Source organism: Numenius arquata, chromosome 6 (genome assembly GCF_964106895.1).
Source record: "Numenius arquata chromosome 6, bNumArq3.hap1.1, whole genome shotgun sequence".
Classification (NCBI taxonomy): domain Eukaryota; kingdom Metazoa; phylum Chordata; class Aves; order Charadriiformes; family Scolopacidae; genus Numenius; species Numenius arquata.
In genome coordinates, this window is record NC_133581.1 from 51028472 (window position 1) to 51053036 (window position 24565).

Consider the following 24565-nt stretch of genomic DNA (forward strand, 5'->3'; position numbering starts at 1 on the left):
TCACCGGGCTCAACTTCACTCCTGATTTTCTCTCCTTACCCCAGGCAGTGCAGGGAATGGGGGTTGCAGTCAGTTCATCACGTTGTCTCTGCTGCTCCTTCGGCCCCAAGGGGGAGGACTCCTCACACTCTTCTCCTGCTCCAGAGTGGTGTCCCTCCCATGAGAGACAGTCCTCCACGAACTCTCCAACGTGAGTCCTTCCTACGGGCTGCAGTTCTTCACGAACTGCCCCAGCATGGGTCCTTTCCAAGGGGTGCAGTCCTTCAGGAATAGACCGCTCCAGTGTGGGTTCCCCACTGGGTCACAAGTCTTGCCAGCAAACAGGCTCCTGTATAGACTCCTCTCTCCACAGGGCTAGAGGTCCTGTCGGGAGCCTGCTCTGCAGGCTTCCCACAGAGTCACAGCCTCATTTGGGCACATCCACTTGCTCCAGCGTGGGGCCTGCCACAGGCTGTAGGTGGATACCTGCTCCACTGTTAACCTCCATGGGCTGCAGGAGGACAACCAGTTTCACCATGGGCTGCAGGGGAATCTCTGCTCCAGTGCCTGAAGCACCTTCTCCCCACCTTCTTCACTGACTTTGGTGTCTGCAGGATTGTTTCTCCCACATATTCTCACTCCTCTTTTTGTCTGCTCTTCCAACACAGTTTGTTTTTTTTTTTCCCATCTTAAACATAATATACCAAATGTCCTACTGCTATTGCTGATGGGCTCAGCCTTGGCCAGCAGCAGCTTGGAGCTCTATTGGACATGGGGTAAGCTTCCAGCAGCTTCTCACAGAAACCACTCCTGTAGCCCCCCTGCTACCAAAACTTTGGTATGTGAACCCAATACAACTTTGTTCTGCCATCTGCCTGTTCTTTTATAAGGTAAAATCACAGAATCATGGAGTGGTTTTAGTTGGCAGGAACCTTTAAAGATCATCTAGTCCAACACCCGGCTGTTGGCAGGGTCATCTTTCACTAGGTCAGGTTGCTCAAAGCCCTGTCCAACGTGGCCTTCAACACTTCCAACGATAGGGCATCCACAATTTCCCTGGGCAACCTGTTCCAGTGTCTCACCACTCTCATTGTAAAATATATCTTCATTATTTCTGATCTAAATCTACCCTTTTACAGTTTAAAACTGATGCCCCTTGTCCTGTCACTATAGGCCTTAGTAAAAAGTCTCTGTCTTTCTTATAAGCCCCCTTTAAGTACTGAAAGGCCACCAGAAGGTCTCCCTAGAGCCTTATCTTCTCCAGGCTGAACAACCCCAACTCTCTCAGCCTGCCTTCAAGATGAGAGGTGTTCCAGCCCTCTGACCAGTTTCATGGCCTTCCCTGGACTTGCTCCAACAGGTCCATGTCTTTCTTAGGCCCAGGACCCCAGAACTGGATGCAGGACTCAACTGTAAACAGTTTCTGGCTGTTCCCTGGTGTTCCTCTGAGGTCACCTCAGCCAGGCTGCGCTCACTGAGGGGGCTCTGGCTACTGCACGGCCCCTGCCCATGAGCTCTGGCACTTGTTTGACCCCTCTCTCCCGCAGAAGAGGCAAAATTCTGCAAAACCGTTACTTCCGTGCACACTTGTTATTCAAGGTCTTTTTGGACTTCCCAGGGAATCCCCTCTTTTCCTCTTCCATTCCAGGCGCCACCTCCCAGGTTTTTTGGCGGCGGGTTTGGCCTTGCCATGCGTTTATCACACAACCGGGTAGTTCTGCCAGCACCCTTCAGTTGCAAACCCCACAACCTCCTGGAAGAGGATATTTGCTGAAGTTGAAAATGTGTCTTATTTGTGGGGAATAACGTGTCACCAGCGACAGATAAATGATTCACCAGCAGAGCCAGGGGGCATTTTCTGCTCGGAGAGAAATAATGCCGGGCCCGGCCTCCCCTCAGCCCGGCCCGGCCCGGCCGCGGCGCCTCAGAGCGGCGGAAGGCGGGGCCGGATTGCGCGGGGGAACGGAAAGCTCCGGCCCGGGTTTCCCGGCGTCCCGGAGCCTCGGTGCCATCCGGGGGGGAAGAGTTTAGGCGGCAGCAACCCCGGGAGGGATGAAGAAGGTGGAGGTGTGGTAGTTGTTTTTTCAGGTCGCTTCTTCTTTGCCCTCCGGTCTCTGCTTGTCGTCCTTTCCCTCGGCCAGCACCGCTGCAGGCTCCTCCGGGGTGCTGGGCCGGTTACGGCCCCGTTACGGCGCTGCCGGTCGCCAGTGCAGCGCGTCGGGGCCGGGCCCCTCGGCAGCGCCCGGGGCCGGGCCGGGCCGGGGGAGCCGCGGTGAGCGCAGGGCGGGCCGGGCCGGGCCGGGGGAGCCGCGGTGAGCGCAGGGCGGGCCGGGCCGGGCCGGGGGAGCCGCGGTGAGCGCAGGGCGGGCCGGGCCGGGCCGGGGGAGCCGCGGTGAGCGCAGGGCGGGCCGGGCCGGGCCGGGGGAGCCGCGGTGAGCGCAGGGCGGGCCGGGCCGTGGCCGCCCCAGCAGGGATCCCGCTTTGCGCTGCGGGAAAGCCGGCCGCGGCTGTGCCCCTGTTGGCGGTCTGCTTTCTGTAAGAGCCGCCTCGCTAATTGCTTTTAGGTTTTCAACTGGATGTAAGTGTGTCTTGTTGGGGGCGTGCGTGTGTGGTGGTGTCAGTCCCAGGGGGCTGGAGCCCTTTCAGCAGAACTTAGGTTTGTTCTTAAACCAGCCCTGCTTCTCCGTCCTGTGTCTCTTGTTTTGTTTCAGAAAGTGTTTTGGAGAAATACATGGAGAATAACGGAGAAGGTTAGCTCTGAGGCGCCGTAATGTGTGATGTTGATTTCTAGATAACGAGAGGTGAAGGTTACGTTTCTGGTGAAATTTGTTCCCCCATCGCAGCAATCTGGTCTTTTCCCGAGGGAAAGCCGGTGAGGAAATCCAGCACGCAGTGTGTTTGTCGCGGCCCTCGGGTTCCTATCTCTATGATTATGTGGTTTCTGTTGCATGTGATGTGTTTCATAAATCAGCGGCTGGATTTTCACTTTTCTGTTTTGTAGCTAATGTTACAAGAGGCATCTTATGTTTCTTCACACGTTTATTATTATTATAATTTTCTTGTAATTGTGGTTGGAGAGCTGTAAGCATTAGCTGTAGGGTAGGAGGATATACTAATAACAATGTGAAAGACTTCTTCAGTGGCAAATTTGGAATTATCTTGAATTTTCAATTTTTAAGTGGTCTGTTGTGAATTATATTAATGAGTCACAGGAAAACAAACAAGAATATTCATCTTGTATAGGGTCAACTATAAGGGTGTGGGAATTTGAGACATGTTTGTACAACCTCTTTTGGAGACCTCCAGTGTTGGAGGTAGAGCACTTTCCCCATGCAACTTATTTGTATGCTTATTAAGAAAAACTTTGCAACTGTAAGGACAATAATGTGCTTGCTTTGTGCTATAATTTGAATCCATTTCTAGTTGCAACTATAGATGGCTTAGGAAACAGCTTATTTATGTTTTCTTTAAAGTTGCTCTTATGTTTGGTTTTGTTTTGGGGATTTTTTGTGCTTTTTAATCAGATTTCCTCTATTTTAACTTAAACACTCCCAGTTATTTTAACATTTTCCTGTATATTATGCATTTGAGCTGTGATCATTCTTGATCTCTTCTCTGGACTCATTCCAGTTAGTTCATATACTCGACTCAATCTGAAGGGCAGCATTCAGAACTGGACAGAGTACAGCAGCTATTGTAAACAGAGTACGGCAGAATTATAAACAGTAGTGAGTAGAGTGGAAGATGTATGTGCCATCAAAGCTTTTTTTTTTTCTGTTTACGCATCTTGCTGTGGATGGCATTCTTGCTGTTTGCATATTCAGCTTCTGTTCCAGTTTAGACTCCAGGTCTTTTATGGCCTATGTTACTTCTTGACTCTGTTTTTCTGTATGACCTTGCAGCCAAGATGAAAAGTAGTGTCAACTTAATATTAAATCGGACCTATGCCACAAACTAAATCTTTATCACATAAGGAAATAGGTTTTCTGACTCTAACTAGGACAAGACTGTATACTACCAAGGCTGGCAGAAGACAAAATTCCAAGCTTGTCTTTTGCTCTTTGATCGTTAGCAGTAGCATGTTTATTCCTTAGATGTGCAAGGTGCAGAGCACCCTGAAATAGATGTGGAGAAGTCTGTCCTTAGTAAATAGGATTTGAAAATATATTTGGGCCACACAATAATGCCTATCTTAGCTCCTTTCTCTTTCTCCCGCATCCCCTAGGTTTACCTCATCTGAGCCTTTAGTCTTTCATGGGGCACAAAGACCACAGCAAGAAACTCTATTCTGCTTTTGACACCTTGTACTACAGAGCATTTTCCCCATTCACCAGATAGACTCTTTACAAAATTTATAAGCTAAATACAAAATCCCTTGTGTAATATGCCACAGCTGTCTCTTACTTCAGAATTTTTTTCTGTGCATGTCACTATACTGTTTGAGCACTTTCCTGATGTGTAAATTAGATCTGTATGACAGTATGTTAACTAAAATTCATCAGTCTTTACAGTTCTTTCTCAGGAGGTTTTCCTTCCCTGCTAATGGAGGCTGCCTTGAGCTGTACAGAAACTTCCAGCATAGCAGAGAAGCTTTTCTCCTTTGCTCAGCCTACCTGTCTCTAACTTCACGGTAGCACAAACTAGAAAGCATGTGATGTCATGTGCTTACTCTGTCTAAACTCCCTGCCTTCACGTGATGTGACAACAACTTGGAGGAAAAGGGGGTCTCCTAAGAGTGTTGTGTTTTCTTGCATCTTCAAAAGAAGACTGAAACTCAGTAGCTGTTAAAATTCTAAAGGAAAAGAGAATAGGAAAGGAAAAATTGACTTTAGAGCTGCTTTATAGCATTGATAAGTCCTATCCTGAATGATTTCAGTGAGATTAGTTAACTCCTTAGTGTAGTGACAACTGCATCTAAGGCATACATCCAAATGTTATTAAATAAGGCCCACAATTATAGGAACGTATCTAATAGAGGTGGAACAGTCCTACGAGATGACCAGGTTTCTTTCCATTAATCTTAAGAAAGATATTGATGCACCAGATATTTTCAGTCTTTTGTGCATATATCTTGAATCTCATTGTAACTTGCCTTATATTGCAGTAGGCTTTTATTCTTTGCAATGACTTTGAATGGACTAAATTTTTGAAAACTAGGGCCATTAACTCTTTCTGAAGAGACAGGGCTTTTGAAGACACTGAATAAATTACTTTTTATTTGCTGGTATGTAGAAAGACTATACAACTTGTGAGTTGTAGTATCAAAATACTACAAATTATAGTTAGTAGAAATGTACTGTGTATCTCAAAGTTCTTATAAGTCCTAACTATTATGCTGTTAAGTTAAAGTTTGCTCCCTCCATCCCTTTTCTTTTTTATAAGGGGATATAGGCAATACCATAAGAAGTATTTTTATTCTGCTGTTCTTACTACTGTTGTGGACTGAAATACTTAATCTGTCTTAGATGCAGCAATTTTGGAAGGATGTGACCAATTGAAATTAGTCCAGAGACAATTTAATTTTACTTTTTTTTTCTTTTTTTTTTGAAGCCCAAGAGTGCCCGGTTCTCTTTATAAAGACATCTTTATAAATACTATATTGTAAATACTTTACATCTTCATAAATATTATATTGGGGAGTTAGAATTATTGCTGTAGGGGATAAATTTATTACCGTACATTTTTGTGATTTTAAGAATATGCTTTATTTGTATATAACCTAAATGTTATAATGTAGCTGAACTGTATATTATTTGGAAGTAATTGCAAATTACTTGCAAATTGCAAATTGTAATTTGGAAGTAATTTGCAGGACTAAACAGTATGTGTTGCACAGATGACTTAAACTTGTTTGTTTCTTCTGAAAATTAGTTTTTCTGTATCATATAACATGATGAGTGATTACTCTGTTATGAAGAAGGGACTTTAAGAGAAATCAGGAGTATTCTAATCTAGATGCTTTTGGTCTCATGTGGAAAACGAGACAAACTTAAACAATTACGTATTAATATAGGCTAAAATAATACTCTCTTTCTTATTTTAGGGACCTGTGGGATTTAAGAATATCTCTCCTAAGAAAACTTGCTGCTTCTACAACCTTCATCTTAGTGAGCGATTGATGGTTTCACATGAAATAACTATCTCAAGAAATTAACAGTAGGCGAGGTGTAATTGCTTTTTAAAAATGTTAAAAGTTCAGCAGTGTGTAGCAGCTGACAGGATACCCAGGAAAAAGCCATATATTTGTGACATTTGCTATAAACAGTTTGAAACACCATCAAAATTAGCTAGGCATTATCTGATACATACTGGTCAAAAGCCATTTGAATGTCATGTGTGCCATAAAACATTTAGGCAGCTAGTCCACCTGGAGAGGCACCAGTTAACCCATAACCTGCCTTTTAAGTGTATTGTTTGTCATAGAAACTTCAAAAACTTAATCACTTTCTTAAAGCATCAGCAGCTTCATAATGAAAATTATCAGAATGATACCAAGCAAGCAGAAAACTCTATGAATTTTGAGCAAGACAGGGTCACTTATGCTGTATTTCGATGTTCTATGTGCTGTAAATCTTTTACAACTGAAGAGAGGTGGATGCTGCATCAGTGCCTGAAGGCAGATCATCTACATGGTGCCAGAAGGAGAAAGAAAACTCATGCTTGTGAATCGTGTAACAAGACATTTCCATCAAGATCTAAGCTAGAAAGACACTTCCTTATTCACACTGGCCAGAAACCTTTTAAGTGTTCTTCATGCGGTAAATCTTTCAGACAGTCAACACACTTGAAAATCCATCAGCTCACGCACTCAGAAGAAAGGCCTTTTCGGTGCTGCTTTTGTCAGAAGGGGTTTAAAATACAGAGCAAACTCATGAAGCACAAACAGCTCCATGCCAGAAATAAGACTTCCCCCAATATTTTATACAAAGCAAAGACTCTTAAATATCCCAGACCACAGAACCTGTTGGAAGGAAAGAAGGATAGTTTTGAGAACGCTGACACTTACGAGTCACACGAGAGTGACCCACATGATGTTCACTCGATTTATATCGTACCCTTTCAGTGCCCAGCATGTGAGCAGTGTTTTGAAACGGAGCAGGTTCTAAATTTGCACAAATGTTATCTGAGAGGTGGCAAAATTTCAAATAATGGTACAACAGCACGCAGCCACAGAGTCAGCATGAAAAATAAGATCCTCACGAAGCTGAAGCGTACTGGAGGAAAGGCAACAGATTTTTCTCTGACTGACAGAAAAAAAATAAGATCGGGTCACTTTAAAAGTCCTGACCTGGTTGGAGCTAGAGATCAGCGTTGTGATCAGCATGCTTCCACTAAACCTTTCAAGGATTGCCAGAGCAAGCTTGACATGCACAAGGCACTTAGTAATCGGATGAAAAGAACGTTTGCTGTGCCATTACCTAGGCAAGAGCACCCACAACCTCATGACTTTGGAATTAATTTAAAAGGTATGCTTACTGGGGAAAGCATGTTAAACATCGGTGATTCACTGCATAATAAAGATGACGCTTTTTATGGTTTATCAGATGATGGCTTCTTTGATAATCCAGAAGTACTTCACTGTGCTTTTTCAGCTTCTGCTAAAAATATACATAACAGACACAAAGTGTGTAAATGTGACAGATGTGAAAAAATCTTTCCATCTTCATCCAAACTTCAAAGACACTATCTTATACACACGGGACAGAAGCCCTTTGGCTGTAATGTTTGCGGGAAGACATTTAGACAGTCAGCTCACTTAAAAAGACATCAGCTCACCCATACTGAAAAGAGACCCTATAAAAGCCCCGTTTGCCAGGTAGAATTTGAAAACCTGAGCAAACTTTTCAATCATCAGGGAGATCACACTGAATTTAAGTCTTCAGAGCCTGTGGGTTATTCTCAAACACCTTCACAGGCATCTGGCTTTCAAGAATTCAAGCTGATTCAGTCAAACCAAGCAGCTGGAATCAAAGTTGAAATTGAGTCAGGGGACTTTGTTCTCGACACCAGCAGCAGAAACACACAGCCGTATTTGTGTAGTAAATTGTTGGAAATGGAGCAAAGCTGTTACAGCTACTGGCATGACTTTTCTGAAGGTACTGAAAAAAGTGACGTTATTAACAAATTGTATCAGTGCAGTATCTGCTTTAAAACTTTTAAATCGCCTTCTAAGCTTGAAAGACATTACCTAATGCACGCTGGACAGAAGCCATTTGAATGTTTAGTTTGTGGTAAAAATTTCAGACAGGCCCCACATTTGAAAAGACACCACCTTATACACTTTAAAGAGAGCTTAAAGCTGAGTTCCACTGAGCAACGACAGGAGAATATGCTGTTTTTATCAAAACTGGGTAATGTCCTATGAAATTATATATTAAAATTTTTGGTTGCATAATTATTAAAAGGCTGATGTCAGACCAAACAATTGACTGAAGGAGATTATCTTTTCTATTACGGAGATGACCTGGTTGAAGAGTTAACTTACTGTCTTCACAACCGTCTACTTGATATAATTTGCGATGAATGCGAGATGTTTAAAACAAAAACAACATGCAACAAAAAAGCCACCTTGCATTTCTTTTCCTAACTTAGTTTATAAATACACATTCTTACTATATTAATAGCGTTGCAGCAATCTGCAGTGCTTCATGAATCAGCTGTTTTAAGTTATGCCTTTTCCCGTATAGTATTTTATGACGTTATGCTGTCCAATGGTAACGATCAAAAAAGTAAAGATAAAAAGGTAATTTTCAGAATACAGAAAAAAAGAGTACTTTTACTTTTTTCTGGCTCTATATATGTTGCAAGAAAAGGACACTTGCTGTATTTTTTTCATACTTTTGTTAAAAAAAATGGGTTTTTTAGATAAAAGATGCAACAAAGAAGAAACTCAAAAAAGAGGAAAAGGAAGTTTAATGAGGGAAAATATGTTGATATGGCATCATAGAACAATTAATAGAAAAAATTTAACTGCATTGTAATGTGCTTGGAGGTCTATGGATGAGGAATTAGAGCTTTTCCCTTTTTATCATAAAACTATAAGTAGACAATGCTAAAATAGCAGAGTTTACGATCAATTAATCCATTTCACCACTTAATTATCTCTACTTCTTTGTATATCCCTTGCATTTTCCCTTTTTGTCCAATTCATGCAATACTGAACTATTTTTCTGCAAGAAAAGAGAACAAGAAATTATCATTAGTATTACAGACGGGCTTACTATCTGTTCCAGTCTCCTTTCCTTCTAGCGTACATATTACACCAGTAAAAGAAATATTCTCTAAGATGTGATAATAACTCAGATGAACAGTTTTGTCAGAAAGTCATCTTCTCGTTACATTAAATGTAAGAGACTGAAAATTACTATTAGCTTAAATTAAATAATTCTGATTTTGTATTAATAGAATCTGTAGTTATACTTTCTGGTAAGTAGAGAGCTTTGCCCATTGTGCCTGTGGGGCTGGCAAAAAGTGTAAGTGCAGTGGAGCTTTATTCATTATGAACAAGAATGAAGTTTGTTTCTTTTTTTTTTTCCTCTGAAAAAACTACCTTTTAGGATATTTTCCGTTGTTACGCATATTCTGAATAGTTGAAACCTGAAGTTTTTAATCCTATTTCTAAATTAACATATCTGTAAGATATGTGGCATTCTTTTCACTATTTAAATAGATCCATATTTATTTAAGTAAAATGTTTTTGATTATTTTTTTTAAGTGATTTATCTGGATCTTGCTGTGTCATAAGCTTTGTAGTATTTGGTATAAATGAAGTGAAGGGTGAAGGGAGTTTTTATTTTATTTTCATAAATGTTTTCAGAGAGAATAAAACCAGGAAAGATACTCAGAAACAGACTGCAGTTATTATGATTTTTGTATGACAGACAAATTCAGTATGGTAATAATGACTATAGTTATATATTGAGATTTTTTTCTCCCTATGTGAATTGTTTCATATTGAAAGACAGAATACTGTATAAAATGTTTTGAAAGTGTATTGTAGAGCTCTTTTAAAATACTCGTAATAAACTATTTTATTTATATTGTACTTTTATTATATACTTTACATGCAAACCAGAGTTTCAAAACTACAAAACATTCAGTATGCTACAAAGTTCAAGACTACACATCCAAATAACTAACTTTGCACTGTTAGAAACTATTGTTAATAGGTTTTGTTTCAGGTATTTTTGTTATAGAAATAAAATAGATCTTATTCTCTTTAAACGTATTTCTTTCTTAAGGAGTCACGGTCGTTTTAAAAAATGCTATGTTTGAGAGTAATGTTTAGCGAACAGTAAACTTGGTATGTTTTGCAAATATCAGTTTGAGTAAAATGAGGGGAAGGCAATACAGAAAGCTACTTTGCAGGCATGAATAGACATATGTGGGAAGTTTGATAAATTTGGAAATGAATTAAATCTTTGGGCTCAATGGGATTTCAGAAGGGCAGTAAGGGCCGCTTTGTTTATCTGGTGCTCTGCCCCTTTGTGAAAAGTTTTGTGTTGGTATAAATTCACAATTTTCAGGGGATTATAGCATAAACTAGCTAGAAAGGGGTAAAGCAGTTTCTAAGAGTCAAGAGAAAAAAAAAATCTAAGGTTGAAATCCTGTCTCTTTTGAAGTTAGCAGTAAAAGTATCCAAGTACCTTTGAGAATTTGAGCTAGAATGGTTTTTTCCAGTGTTAACAATAACACTTTGTTGTTCATTAGTATGTTAGTCATTTTCCATAACGCTTCAAGGCAAGTTCAAGCCATCAGTCTTTGAAGTACCTTTGGTGGCAGAGACGTTGCCTGTGGTTTTGTTAGAATGAGCTGATATCTAGTAGTAACAATCTTGCAGTACTGAAGTAGTGGATTTTTTAAGACTCTATACAGAACCAAAGCATATCGTAAACAGGAAAACAGTGGGTCCTCCAGTGTTAATATCGAGCTCCCTCCAGGACAGCTTCTCAAATTGCATGGATTCAGCTTCAAGGTAGTTCTGGGTGGACTAAAAGAAGGGTCAAATACTTCAAAACAAGCAGAAAAGGGTAAAAGGCTGTTTGCTGTTTCTTTTTTTTAGAAAAGACAAAGTGTGCAATACTAAGTTGACTGGAACTGCAGCACTAACTCATCAAATCGTCCATTTTCTATCTAGGAAATGTGGCCATGGATAACTTTAAAATGTTCCTGATTTTGGTTATGTGCTATCCTTGCAATATTTGGAGAAAGTCAAAACTTGCAAAAAAAATAATGTATTTACGTATTCCTATATATGTCTAGGGAAAAATTAAAACAGGAAAAAAGCCACCATAAATCACAGAACTGTTTAATCACTTTTATAGCCGCTTCTCAGCGAGTGTTTGGTTTCTTCCTTGTCTGTCATCTGCTCTATTATACTCAGCACTAATAGGAAAAGTTGTTGAGGCAAATGGAAGACAGACACAAAAGGAATTTAAGTGAAGTTAGTGAGAGCTTAGGCTTCAAACTGAGATGCCGGATCTAATGTTTAGTTTTAGTATAAATGTAAAACTCTGAAAGTCATGATCTTGTAACAGTAGCTCACTCGTGTAACACTTAAATAAGTACAGTTGGATGACTCTTAAATCAATAAAGACTATGGATTCGGTCCTTCTAATGGCCCCTTGTAATAATGTTGAAAATGCCTAGATCTCCTAAATAACTAAAGGGGTCACGGTTCATATTCCTAGCACAAGATTTTGTGGATTTTTAAAGTGCAAGTTTTAACTTAATAGCCTAGTTTTATGGTCTGATGGCTATAGATGAGATGCGTCTGAGAGGCAGTTATCATAAGGAAAATTGAAATTACAGAAGTGACTTCTCTATGCTCTCATATATCTTGTTTTCTCCAGGTTGAACAAATTAATTGTACTTCTTCATATAATGACTATTTCTGTCAAGCAGCTTTTAAATAGCATCTTTTTTAGCATCTATTAAAAAAGTGAATCTTCAAAGTCCATGCAAGTGAAGGAGAAATCAGCCTTACGCCAACAAAATCACTTACAAGTAGAATTGATCATTTTCTCGTTCAGAAACTGCCGTTCTAACATGAAAGTGTCATTATGTCTGCCCTGAATTGTAACAAATCTTTGAATGCTGTTTTACTTGTGTACTCTGCCATTCCAATTCCCGTCTGCTTCCAGGATGTGCTAATGTGTAGCTTGATTCTGCTCTACACCTGGCACGGTTGGGATATGCGGCTGCAGTGTTTCCTTTTCATTGCAATCCCTCCAGTGTCCCTGGTCCCAATTTGTACGGATCTGTGAAACCCTGTATGTGACAGGGAGAGGACGGAGCTGGTTGTTGCAGGTGTGCTGCCCTGGCACGCGAAATGCTGCCTGAGGATGCCAGAAGCTGCCCAGCTGTGACACAGACTGCGGCCTGTCATTCTCCACTGAGAGCGGGCTGGGTACCAAGAGCATATTGAAAAGGCTAATTCGGGTTTGCCCATGGCTGCTTCGCTGGAATGTACCTTGCTGGCACAGTGAAGGAGGGGAACACACAGAACTGTGTGAACACGGCTATATAAAAAAGCAAAATTATGTTCCTAAACTAAAGAAACCAACTACGCAGGCTGTCTCCCCTCCCTAGCTGTGCTGCTAGTGCCCTGCACTCAATTTCTGTAGGCATCAAAGAAAACGCTATCTTCCTGATATGCAACTTTATTTTATTCGTGCATTTTTTGAAGGAGTATAAATTTCAAGGCTTAATATGTGTTTGCAGAAGTAGCTTGCTCAGCTCCAGAACCTCAGATGATTTCCTCAATTTCTACTTTATTTTGATTTGAAGAGGATCCTGAAAGGTTTTTTTAACTAAAAGAAATTATTAAAAGTTAATAAATTATTTTTCAGTATTGCACCAGTGTGAATTTTGCTGTTTTCAGTAGGTATTCTGTTTTATTGCCATTTTATCCTCTCTTAAAATCCTGACCTGCTAATGGGAATGCCTACCAAAAGCATACAAAATATGGAGAAATGCAAGGATGAACTCTTTAGGAGACTGGAGCTGGCTCTCAGCATCTTAGAATTGTTCTCTCTTGATTAAGTTTTATGCTGCATATTAGATATGCTTCAGTTTTGTCTGCAATCTATTTTTTTTCTATGTTGTGAGAAAGGCTATGTGATTGAGAACCTACTTCTACAGTAATTCTGCAAATAGACTCAACTTTTCTATAACATTTCTCATGCTAGCACTAGCAGAAAGGAAGTTATTTGCCTAAGAAATTAATTTCAGTGATGAAGGCCTTATGTTCCTCCATCAAACATTTATCTTGCATTAATTTTTTTGCCCCATAGAAATTTTATCACAAAACAGCCTCTCACAGGATTTCTAGCAAATATTTCTAGAGCTTTACTGGCCATTGCTTTCTTATGTTCATAGCACTCTTCTGACTCGGTAGGAACGGAACTAAAAGTCTCTGAAGAGAATTAGAATAGCCCAGAGCCTGCTGTAAGTTGAGCTGTTGCCCAAATGTGAGCCCAGCAACAGAAAGCTGAGTGACATAAACTCCCGTATTTCCCCACCTCCTTCACTAGAGGCACTGCTTGCTATTCTGGGATATAAAAGCAGCTGGGTTGCTGAATTAACCATATTTTTCTCTAGTCATAAGCTCGGAATTTCCATTGAAGTTACTGTAAGTTTTGCACAAAATCAGGGGCAGTACATTGGCCAGAACGTGTGCTAAATAAATATTTATACACAAATCAGAATGCTACTGACGGCTTCTTTACACTTTAAAATTCTAAATATTTTAAGAAGCATCTGTTACTAAACTGAGGCATCATTTTTGAAAGTACCCATATTTACTGAGTGGAAGTACACATATTTACTGAGTACCCATATTTAATGAGATGAACACAGTGACAACTCTTGAACTAGAAGAATGCACATAAATAAAATAGTAAAAGCAATGTGATGTGATTGAATTAAAACTATAATGAACATTTAATTTATGTGAATATTAACTGCTATGCAGAAAAAACTGTTAACGGAAGCAATAATCCCATCATTGTGCAAAAGCTTTTTACATATTCAAAGATCCCCTGATCTTTACTGAGAAGCCTTTCCAAATTTTATTTACCTGAAAGCAGGTTAAATCAGTATGTTTCTTCTGTTGTTTCAACAGGTAAGAGACATGGGAGGTTTCTGGTCTTCTTTGAATAATGTACATATTATTTCATTTCTATGCCATTCATACCCCTCACCCCTTTCAAAAACTGACTTCCTGTAACTTTGTAAGTAATATTTCAAAATGCATATTCACCATCGCTTGCTTTCTTTGGTTAGAGGAAAAGCTGTACGTGCAAGTTTGTATATAAACATGGTGAGTCTTGAAATTCTCATGTTTGGAGCTTTTCTTTTCAGAGAGATGCCTCTCAAAAAGAGTTTTGTTTATGTGTAAAAGTCAACAAGCTAGAGACGAAATGCTGTCTCCTAAGCATTACAGCCTTGCTGCACAGAAAGCCTACCCGACAGATGGCTTCATGTCACCGGGGCTGGGATTCATCTGCCCTAAGTTAAGGTATCCAGTGTGCAGTATTAGGTACTTCCCTAAAGCTAGGCTTACGCATTTTAGTATAATGCAATTGTATTAGGCCAGGTAACAAATTCCCGTACAGCAGTAAGATGCTCCCCACCCTGGCAAGAAGGTTTTGATACCTTAAATTCTGTATTATGTTATGGGAACTTCCGCCATCTCTGTTCCCCTGGTGACCAGGAGTTCAGGCGACAGAGGTGTGATAGTAGCCATCCCGTCATTCCATGTCAAAGAGCCAGGAGAAATTGCTGCTGCTCTACTGCAGTGACCAGGCTGAGGCACATGGGGAATCATCTGTCCCTAAGGCAGTGCTTGCTTGGAGAAGGAGTCGTCAGCGGATGCTTGTTTATAATTTTGAAAGAACCTGATGACTGGAATGGGGAAGGGAATGCCATTTTGCAACCTGAGTGCAGTCCTGGTATTTGTTACCTGCTTTGGAGCAAAGCTTTCCCACCAGAGTTTACATAGGTGCAATACGGTATCCATACCGAGTCTGCATCTCTCTGTGCAGGGTTTATTTACATCTAAGAAGCTGAAAGATAAAAGATTCAAAGGATAAATCTCTGTATTTGTGTAAAAGAGGAACAAAAAATGAAACAACTTTTATAAAGTATGTAGCTGCTGGAATCTAGTTCCACTGGTCGTGTCTCACTGGAGACCCTAAAACAATAACAAACCTTAATTAATATTAGAAATCTGTAGAGATTAATTGTTTAGAGTTTTCATTGCTAGAATTAATCATTTCTCTGACTCTAGGTAGAACCTAAAATAATCTAAAAGATAGACAGGCCAGAACATAGAATCAACCTCTGCTAATTATCACTCGATACTTCCTGACCCCCTGATACTGCATTCCAGAGAGTATCATTGAGATAAAAGCAACGGTCAGCTTATTGATGACCTTGGCTTTTATCATTTACAAAGAAGAGGAGAAAAGCATATTTTTCCTGGCTACAATAATATAGAAGGGCAAGCATCCAAAGCAAGAAGAGCTAATTAAGCAAGAAAGCAGCATTGAATATAAATTGACCAGGACTGTATGCAGCCTAGAAATGAATAATAGTCTTGAAAACTGCATCTACTCAAATGTGTGACTTTTTAAATAATACATGTCTTCATGAATGAATTAACAGATTTTTGAAGAGAAAGAATATTTTATTTTCTTGGCACGTTAAGTCAATGAGCAGAGAAAGATGGAGAACTTCACAGAAGGCTGTGGGGACCATGGAGTGCAGGGTTTTATTTTTCCTCTGACTACAAAGCATTTTGGGGTGGAAAGTGACAGATGTGCCTCCACTCTGGGGGAAACTGAGCGTAGCATTCAAGAGACCAGTCCTAACAGACAGTTGTGAGCTGGGGTGAGAGTTGCAGATGGGGACATAGGTACAACACCAGATATCATTATGCCTGGTCCCACCACAGCTCCTCTTTAAAGGTTGGGCTGCTCGTGAGGCTTGATGTATTTTACCAAAGCACTAATTTATACTTTTGTTATTCATTTGTAGTCCTACTGTGTAACTAAACAATAGCCCTATGTAACTAAACAATAGGGAGGAGATCTTTATCATTTTATTTGACATTGCCAGCAAGGGATGTAATCACATTGCCTATCAGGCATCTAATACTAGTTTCCAATATCAGAAGCTCCTTCAGAAAATGAGTCAGAGAACTTAAATTAGTTGTTTTGCCCTCTGGAGGGACTTTTGTCACCACACTGACTGTAGGCAGGTTTAAGACAACTAACCTCCTCACTGGGACACCTAAGTGCCAAAAGTTAGATAAACACAGATTCCTCGTTGAGCTTTCATAGCTTTGATACCATATGGTTTTAACCAATTTGCAGGTTTTGACACATGCCTAATGATCTATCAGAAGGAGAGGTGAGAAGGTTGAAGTTAGCCTTGGAAGGCTGTTCTAGAAAATTTACCAAGTCCAAAATCTATTTGCCTGCCTAATTTTTGGCGTGGTAATAACTAAAAAAAAATAAAAAGAAGTCACATTGTAGGTAACACTTGAGCATGTGGTTAGAAAAGAAGTCTAAGGTAATCAATTACTGCCACCTCCGATCCCAAGAAATCATCATAGCCTCTTCTAAGCATCCCATGGTCCATCTTAAACACAAGTCAAACTTTTGGCTTCCATCTGAAAGCCAATTTTAGAAGCTTTCCTATTTTCAGGCAATATTTATAGGTAACAAACCTGTATTCCTTTGCTCTTTTTCACCACTGATTTATAGCTTCAATAGTTCCCTTCCTGCCATTTACCACTTATGGATAGTAAAAACACTCGTTTTGGGGTTTTTTTTTTGCCACCAAACTGACAAGCTCTTACATTTCTACTTGTTCTGATACATACAAACATAAGCTATGTATGTTCGTTTCTGAGGCAGTCAAATATAGAACAACCTAACTGTGGAAGGTAAGTTGGAGAGGACACTGTAGGCAGTAAAGGCGCAGCAACATGCTCATATGGCTCAGCCAGCTTAGAGCTTAGGTACATTTCACTTGTATTTTGTACACCTGTGCATGGACACAAGTGCTAGCACTTGTACCAAGTGACAGACAGGGCAGACACCAAAAGGGGTAGTTATATTTTCATAGACTTCAATAAGCCTAAGTCAATCACGAAGCTGGAATCTCTAGGTTGATTAACGTAAAATGAAGCATCTTAATACAGTGATTTTTATCACAATTTAAGTGTCAGATGGGGTACATCAGTTTAAGTGTATTTTAACTTTTGCATTTGCATATGTTTCATCACATAGAGATCTCTCTAAAGATCTCAATCATTAGACAATGCTCAGTCCTTGTTATTGACAGAATTTATTACTGGTACTTTTGTAACTTTTTGATTTAACTAGCTTTCATACAGAAAACTTAAATCTTCTGGATCATTTAAAGCAAAAGCATGCAGTAGGCATATTTATTTGAATGCAGTCATTGTCTGATCCTATCCAAGGTACTGTCACTACTTTTTTCCATTCCCATTGTACATTCTAATTCAACTTCAAAAAGAATATTTAGTTTAACCTCTGCTTGAAGAAATGAAATGGAGATCACCTTCATATCAAAACAAAGGAGGTCATATTCAAGCAGACTTCAATGGTATCTGCCTGGAAGTTTAAAGTACTCAAGTGGCAGGTGCTGGATAATGAGCACAGAAACAAAGCACTGTAACTTCTCTGGGGAGCCTGTTAATTTCCTCCTTAATTAATCTGTTTACCAAATAGAATGAGTTAATTGCGAACCATTCTAAATCATTACTGAACTGCTGACTTCCGTGAGCCTGTACTTTTTCCCTCTTACCTTTGCCTCTCCTCCACAGATTTCCCCAATTACGGGGACGTGTGTCAAGCGGAGCACGGAGCTACGCTCAGATCTCGGTGGCGTTCGCTTGGTGTTACTAAGAGCGGGTCTTTTCCACAGTAGATGGACAGAAACCTTTGCTCTAAATGATAAATAAACGATACTATAGAAGGAGTCACCCTATTTACACAGCAGTTCAAGGGCGAGCGTTAAAGCTACCTGGCACGTTAACTGCCTCCCTCTTCTTTTATCGCAGCCTTTCGGCCTTTACAGGCCCCTGAACAGCTCCGTGAGCTGCTGCTCCTCGAAGTGCTCCTCTTTGCCAAGGACGGCCGGGCCCAGCAGGCGGCCCGCTACCGAGGCCGGCCCCGGGACAGGCCTTGACAGCGACCGCCGGAACGCGGCCCTCAGGAGCCCCTCACCGCCCCAGGGGTTGGCTGGGGCGTCCCCTGCTCCGCGCCCGCCGGCTGCAAGGGCAGGGAAGGCGCGGCAGGGGGCGCAGCCGCCTCCCCGCCCCTCGCCGCCGCCGCTCTAGCGCTCCTCGCCCCGGAAGCGCTCCCCTCTCGGCTGCTCCTCACCCGGAGGTTGGTTCCGCTCGGCTTCCGCGGCGGGCCCGGGCTGAGGGCGGCGGTGTTCCCGGTGTGACCCCTCGCCATGGCGGCGCCGGCGTCCTCGGCCCCGCCGAAGAAGATCGTGGCGCCCACCGTGTCGCAGATCAACGCGGAGTACGTGACCCAGGTAGGGCCGGGCGGGGGAGCGGCCCCCGGGGTCTCCGGGCCTGGAAAAGCGCCTCGAGTTAGAATGGCCTTTGCGGTCCGTGGGTGTTAGGGAAAGGGTCCTGCTTTGTCGTGAGCGAGGAGAGATTTAATGTCTGTGTTACACATGAAGGAGCACGCGCCCCCAGCGTTTTGAGGCTGTGGAGATTTACAAGAGCAGCCCGGCAGGATAAATCAGAGTTGTTATAATACGTGAAAAGTCGCTGACAGTTTCTTGTAGCTGAACGTTTCAAGTGGTTTTATACAAGCCCTCATTTTTTTGTGCTGGCAATACTGCTGTCCTTGCTGTTCTACGGCATAAAATTGGTTAGGAAGCTCTTGCTACCGTAGCTCAGGAGTTTTGGTAAAGTGATGGCTACAGCAAACAGCCTTAAGATATTAGGCCTTTGTATGTAGATTCTAGTTCTTTGTGAAATTTCTCTATATAATCATTTGTAGTCTGACGTGTGCAGTCCTTGAAAGATCGTGATATATATTTGAGGTAGAAGTAACTTAGAAAGTAGAAGCAATAAGAAAGTAAGGCTAGAAGTAACTTAAGAAAAAGATCTGTTTATTTTATAGCAGTCACTGCATCTGAAATTTTTACAGAGGATCACAATTCTGTTGAAGAAGGTTTAGACATAAAACCTTCGGTGGTTGAAAAGTGGTGGTGTTGGAAAACATAATTTTGTTACCTGTAGTTACCATAAGCTGAAATTAAGCAAGATGCTAATGAAATAAAGTTTGGGGATGGGATCTGTTATAGAGTTATTGTATCACTACAACTGAAAATGTATATATTTAACCTTTCTTTTATTTTCCCCCCGTACAGTTAGCAAATAAATACTGGGCTCCACATGTGAAGAAAAAATCATCTTTTGATTCGAAGGTAAATACTGGAATTTTGTTGGGGTGTAAAAGAATGACGATCAGCCCTTTGTCTGATGTACTTATTTTGTATAAGAGTACAGGAGATTGCTTGGAAGGTCAACAGTTGCTTAACACACTGTGATTATAAATTGTTATGTATCTGTAGTTATGAAGGTGTGCTATAGCAGTGCAGTTCTGTATGCTATTTTAAAGTTTATTTTGGCCAATAACTTATGAGGCTAAAAGATTTTTGAGCATGTTCTTTTGAGGTTAAAAGATTTTTGAGGAGAGACTACTTTTGGAAATCAAAGAAAGATAAAAGATGGAGGTCTTACTGAACTGTACACTTCTTCCTAAAAGTTTCCTCAGAGAGTTTTGAGCAGACAACTTTAGTGATGTTCTGGTGGATACATGTGTGTTGAATGTTTAAAATTTGGCCTGATATGTTTGGTTTTGTGATAGTTTTCTGTAGAGCAGGGTTCTTAAATATTAGGTTTCTTTCCCTTGTAGGTATTTGGCTAAATCTCCCTTTCCAACCTCAGTTTACTCACTCTCTTTGTAAGTATTTGTGATAGCATTTGTCTGGGATGTACGTAAGCAGCTGAATTGCATCTCTGTGTCATGCGATGTGCACAGATTCTTTCATTCCTTTTGGAAAGACTATCTAAAAGTATCTGGATTTGATTGTCAGTTGAAAGAAACAGTGACAACAGATAACTGAGTTGATGCAGACTTGACTTTTGAAGACTGTTCTTTAAATTCAACAGTAAGCCAAAGATTAACAATAAAAAAGCTTGCTTATCTGTTTGACTTTAATATAAAAATGTTAGTGTGGTGTAGGCTATTCATTCAGAATAATTTGAATGAAAGCCCTATCAGTTCTTTTATCATTGTGTGCTTTCCCCTAAGTTGATTCACAATGTGTGACAATGTGTGTCTGAAGCTTTTGGACTCTTCAGAGCTGAAACATAATTGTTACAACATTTTTGATCAAATAGCAGTAAGCAGAGAGTAATTAATTCAGAGGAACCTTTGAATGCCTAAGATATCTTAATGCATTTTTATTCACTTCATGAAGTATGTAAAATTCTTAAGCATTTTTTTTTAAATATTCTTTCCTGTAGGTTATTGAAGATGTATATACAAAAGAAATTGTCAGGTCAAAGTAAGTACACAAGTCACTTTCACTTATAAACAAGCCTTCCAACATTGTCTGTGTTGAAGTGGTTTCTGATATTTCACAGAGGATTTTAAAATTCAGTAATGTGTTAAAAGCAGTTGAAAATGACTCAAAATGAGTTACTTAATCATTATGGTATTTCAAAGTCTGAATGTGGCAAAAAGTTCATGAGCTCATAATTCTTCAATGTGATGGTTGGACATAATATTGTTTGGTTTCTTATCTGTTGTGTTTTGTGCTGGTTTTGTTGTGATGCTTATAGAAGGCTGGTACCTTCTTTTGTCACCAAGGTATATAAAGAATCAGTTGAGTAATGTGCTGCCTCTGTCTTTTTGCTGTTTCCCTAATTATTGTTACCAAGTTTATAAAGGGCAAGTCTCATTTCAGTGAATTGTTATGTTAGATGGGGGAGACAACACAGGATAAACTGCATTTTACAGCTGTGTGTACAGAAAACAATTGTAACCGTAGCTGTTTGGAGCTTTTCAGGGGAAGTTTGAGCTCTGGAGATAAATTTATTTATGATTCCTTTATGAAAGTAATCTAAGAACTGCCATACAGGATTAGAGCAAGCTTCCATTTCCAGTCACTGAGAAGAGATACCATTACGAACTGATTAAATATATGGTTGTAGTTCTCCAGAAGATACTCTCAGCTTCTAGCAATTTATGTCTTCAAGGCTGTTGGAAGCCGCGTCTTCATATTTAAAAGATCTAAATTTTTTTAATGTGAATTTGATTGCATGAACCTGCATGAACTTTAGCTTCCACAGTGCTGCAGGAGTTGCTTCTGCATTCAAGCAGTTGCTCTTGCATGGAAATGGGGGGCAGAAATAATTCCTAGATGTTTATACAGGTTTCATTATATAACAAAATAAGGAAAAATATAGCTGATTTCCATCCAGCTAACATGTTCATGGGAGGCTTTTTACCCCTGTGTTAATTGATTACTTTTTCCTTTCTAGGTTTGCTATTAGAAAGATAATGCTTCTTGAATTCAGGTAAGGTAATTGGGGTGAAATTTTAAGTCACGTTTTTGTAGGAACCTGTAAAGATGAGAAGCAAACGTAGGGTAGTAAGTCAGTTTGAAGGTAGTATACTTGCTTGTTAGTACCTACTAAAGCCAAAGCTTTGTGTATGTAGGAAAATTGAGGAGAGCTTAATTTGAGGAGGAAATAATTTCATAAGCATAATTAATATATCAGAATGTCTTGTTTTATGATTCTGAATTTCTAATTTAAGTGAAGCACCAAAGAAGGCAGTGTGAATGAAATAGGTGAAAAACTTACATCTGTAATTTGGAATGTGTCATTAAGCCTTAAGTCAGAAGTCGCTGATGTCAGCGGAAGTTTTTGGATTGTCTCTTACTGTGAGGGTGAAAATAAATTGTGCTGCAGCAGCATCACTAACACTTTCTTCACTTAAAAAGAAATGGAAATTTGTTTGGGGGATTTTTACAGCTAGTTCAGACTTTCTTGGAAGAACATACAAATCTTGTCTAAAATGATATAAACCAAATATTTTTAGTATTTACATATTTAGAAACCCAATATTTAGTGTTCTGTTTGGCTCTGTTTTTTTCTCTCAAATCTTACGAGCAGAAAGAATGAGATGGTTTTTGGTTGAGATAGTTTCTCTGAAAATGCTGAAATATATAAGTCGAAACTAGACCCAAGTAGAAAACTAGGACAAACTTCCTCTGTTTCCTGCTTCTTTGTTAGAGAAGGCAGAAGAGGAAATGTAAGCTATAGTTTGGGATTTGGCGCTAACAAATGGCATGCTGGTGCTGTGACTTCTGGAATTTGTATGCCAGCAATACCATGGAGTTAGAGGTTTTTAGTCTTTCTGTGAACATTTTTAATGTTACCAGCTCTAATGTAACTTCAGTACTTTCTGGTCTATAGCCCCATCTACTGCTGTTTGTCCTGCAAGTCATTTTCTCTCTTTTATTTCCCCCCAGACCTCCCCATCAGTCTGTCAAACTCTCCTGTTTTCACACAGATGAAATTTTGTTCTTCGTTCTTGCTTACATATATTTATCCTCACTTGGGGGCATAATAGTGTTTTTACTAAAATGTATTTAAATTTATTGGAATTCCTGGGTGAAATTAAGTATGGAGTTCTGTGGATTTTGTGGAATTTTTGCCCCCATTTTGAGATGGATTTAGGGATTGCCTCCTCAGGAGTAACTATCCTGCATGGCTTCAAGAGGAATTTAAAGGAGGGAGACAGTTTCTTGTCCAAATAGCCTCTCTAAGATGTAATTTTAGGAGTTTCTTCTGAGAAATGTGCTATATTAATGAAGAAGAAATTCTCGTTGCTGGGAAGCTGCTATTTTCCAGTGTCCAGTAATTTTTTTTCACCTTCTTGAAAACACTTAATCACTTAATTAATGATGAGAAGCTTAAAATCTCTCTAGATGATTCGTGGTTTTTTAGGAGAAATGTTATTGAATGATACAAATAGTGTTATACAGTAGTTGTTCTTTGTGTCTTAAGCTAGGAAATGCTGCATGTGACGTTCTTTGGGGGTGGAGAAGTGAAGGGTTTTTCGTTTGTTTGTTTTTTTTTTTTTCCTCCTTTTGGAAAATCAACACGAATTCATGTCCTGACTTTGTATTGAGCTGTGTCTATGTGGCTACTTGTTACATTTGAAAACCCTCTGGTGAATGTGTCTTCCTGAAAAGAAACTCATCTGTCTCTTGTAGCAGTTACTGAGTCTAACAAGTTTTGCTGCAGTGACCTAGATGAGAGGTAACTTCAGGAACTACTCACGAACTATAAGGATGGCTTTAAGGAGAAGGAGGAAAACACCCCTGTGGATAACTGCTCATTCAAATGAATGACAGATTATGTGGGTGGCAGCAACTAATGAAATACTCTTTGTCTCTTCACAGCCAGTACCTTGAAAATTACCTATGGATGAATTATTCTCCAGAGGTGTCCAGTAAGGCATATTTAATGTCAATCTGCTGTATGGTGAATGAGAAGTTCAGAGAGAATGTCCCTGCGTGGGAGGTAACCAATTTCAATTACAGCTAGAATTGTCTTTGATCTGCGAGTTGCAGCTCTTGCGGTGTGCTCACTTACACTGACAGAAGGTAGCAAAGCTTGTAGCATTAAAAGTAAATGGTACCTCAGCTGGAATGTCTCATACAGTGTTTTAAACTGTGTGTTCTTTTTGGAGAAAGCAATGGATGGACAAAAAAAATCACCTAATTCTTTCTGGAATTCCTTTGTTCTGCTGTGTGATGCCTGTACATAATCCGCAGCATTTGTTTTTTTGGCAGTTGACAAAGGTTGGACATTGACAGAGAAGTTCTTGCTCTGATATTGAAAGAAAAAAGATTTTTATATCTATGGATAGAAGAAAGCACTGGAAATTTAACGTATTATCCAGTAGTGTCTTGCTTAAACTGTGAATATGGTTTTGTAGCTTTCTTCCATGAAATTTTATACTGACATAGTCTCTTACTCTGCTTCCCTGTGTACTTTTTTTTTGTAATAATACGTTTAGAAATGATTCAGTATTTCTACAAACCGTTCAGTTCTCGCAGGCCATTTCAACAGCATGAGCCTATTTAGAAATTCTATGCAAGCGTTATTTCAGAAGGTCACTTACTCCCATAGTAGTGCCATTACTTCAGTGCTGGCAAAGCACAAAGGATTAATAACTTGCTCATATGATGTCTATGCCTGGTTTTGTTCTAGATGCAAAATGACAGGTACATGTTACTTTCCAAGCAGCTTAGTTAAATTTGTTATTTGGTACATGGCTGCTCTTGTAAAGAAACCATTTTATTTGCACAGTTAATTGGTTTATCCTTTTCTAGCTTAGATACACGAATGGGAGTTCCTCAACTGTAATTAATCTCTGGTGGTTTTTTACCTGCTTACTTTTTGCAGATCACTGAACAGCTGCCATAGTTTTGTCCCAAATCT

General features: G+C 39.9%; 2 protein-coding genes across 3 annotated transcripts in view; both read left to right on the forward strand.

The window, feature by feature from the left end:
• Window positions 1–2029: 2029 nt before the first annotated feature.
• Window positions 2030–10017, forward strand: ZNF770 (zinc finger protein 770). Of its 2 annotated transcripts, none has more exons than XM_074149534.1 (2): window positions 2030–2067; window positions 6023–10017. In XM_074149534.1, exon 2 carries the CDS (start codon window positions 6164–6166, stop codon window positions 8342–8344), a length of 2181 nt encoding a protein of 726 aa, XP_074005635.1. In that variant the 5' UTR covers window positions 2030–2067; window positions 6023–6163; the 3' UTR covers window positions 8345–10017. The 2 variants fall into 2 exon arrangements, with proteins under 2 accessions (XP_074005635.1, XP_074005634.1); XM_074149533.1 differs by lacking the exon at window positions 2030–2067 and adding an exon at window positions 2771–2851.
• An 8396-nt stretch (window positions 10018–18413) lies between these two features.
• Window positions 18414–24565, forward strand: part of AQR (aquarius intron-binding spliceosomal factor) — a 56678-nt gene continuing 50526 nt past the window's right edge. Inside the window, exons 1-5 of the mRNA XM_074150027.1 lie at window positions 18414–18558; window positions 19408–19464; window positions 20570–20610; window positions 21590–21625; window positions 23521–23641. Of these exons, the coding sequence (XP_074006128.1) occupies window positions 18475–18558; window positions 19408–19464; window positions 20570–20610; window positions 21590–21625; window positions 23521–23641 (339 nt within the window). The 5' untranslated portion in view covers window positions 18414–18474. The remainder of the gene's footprint in view (window positions 18559–19407; window positions 19465–20569; window positions 20611–21589; window positions 21626–23520; window positions 23642–24565) is intronic.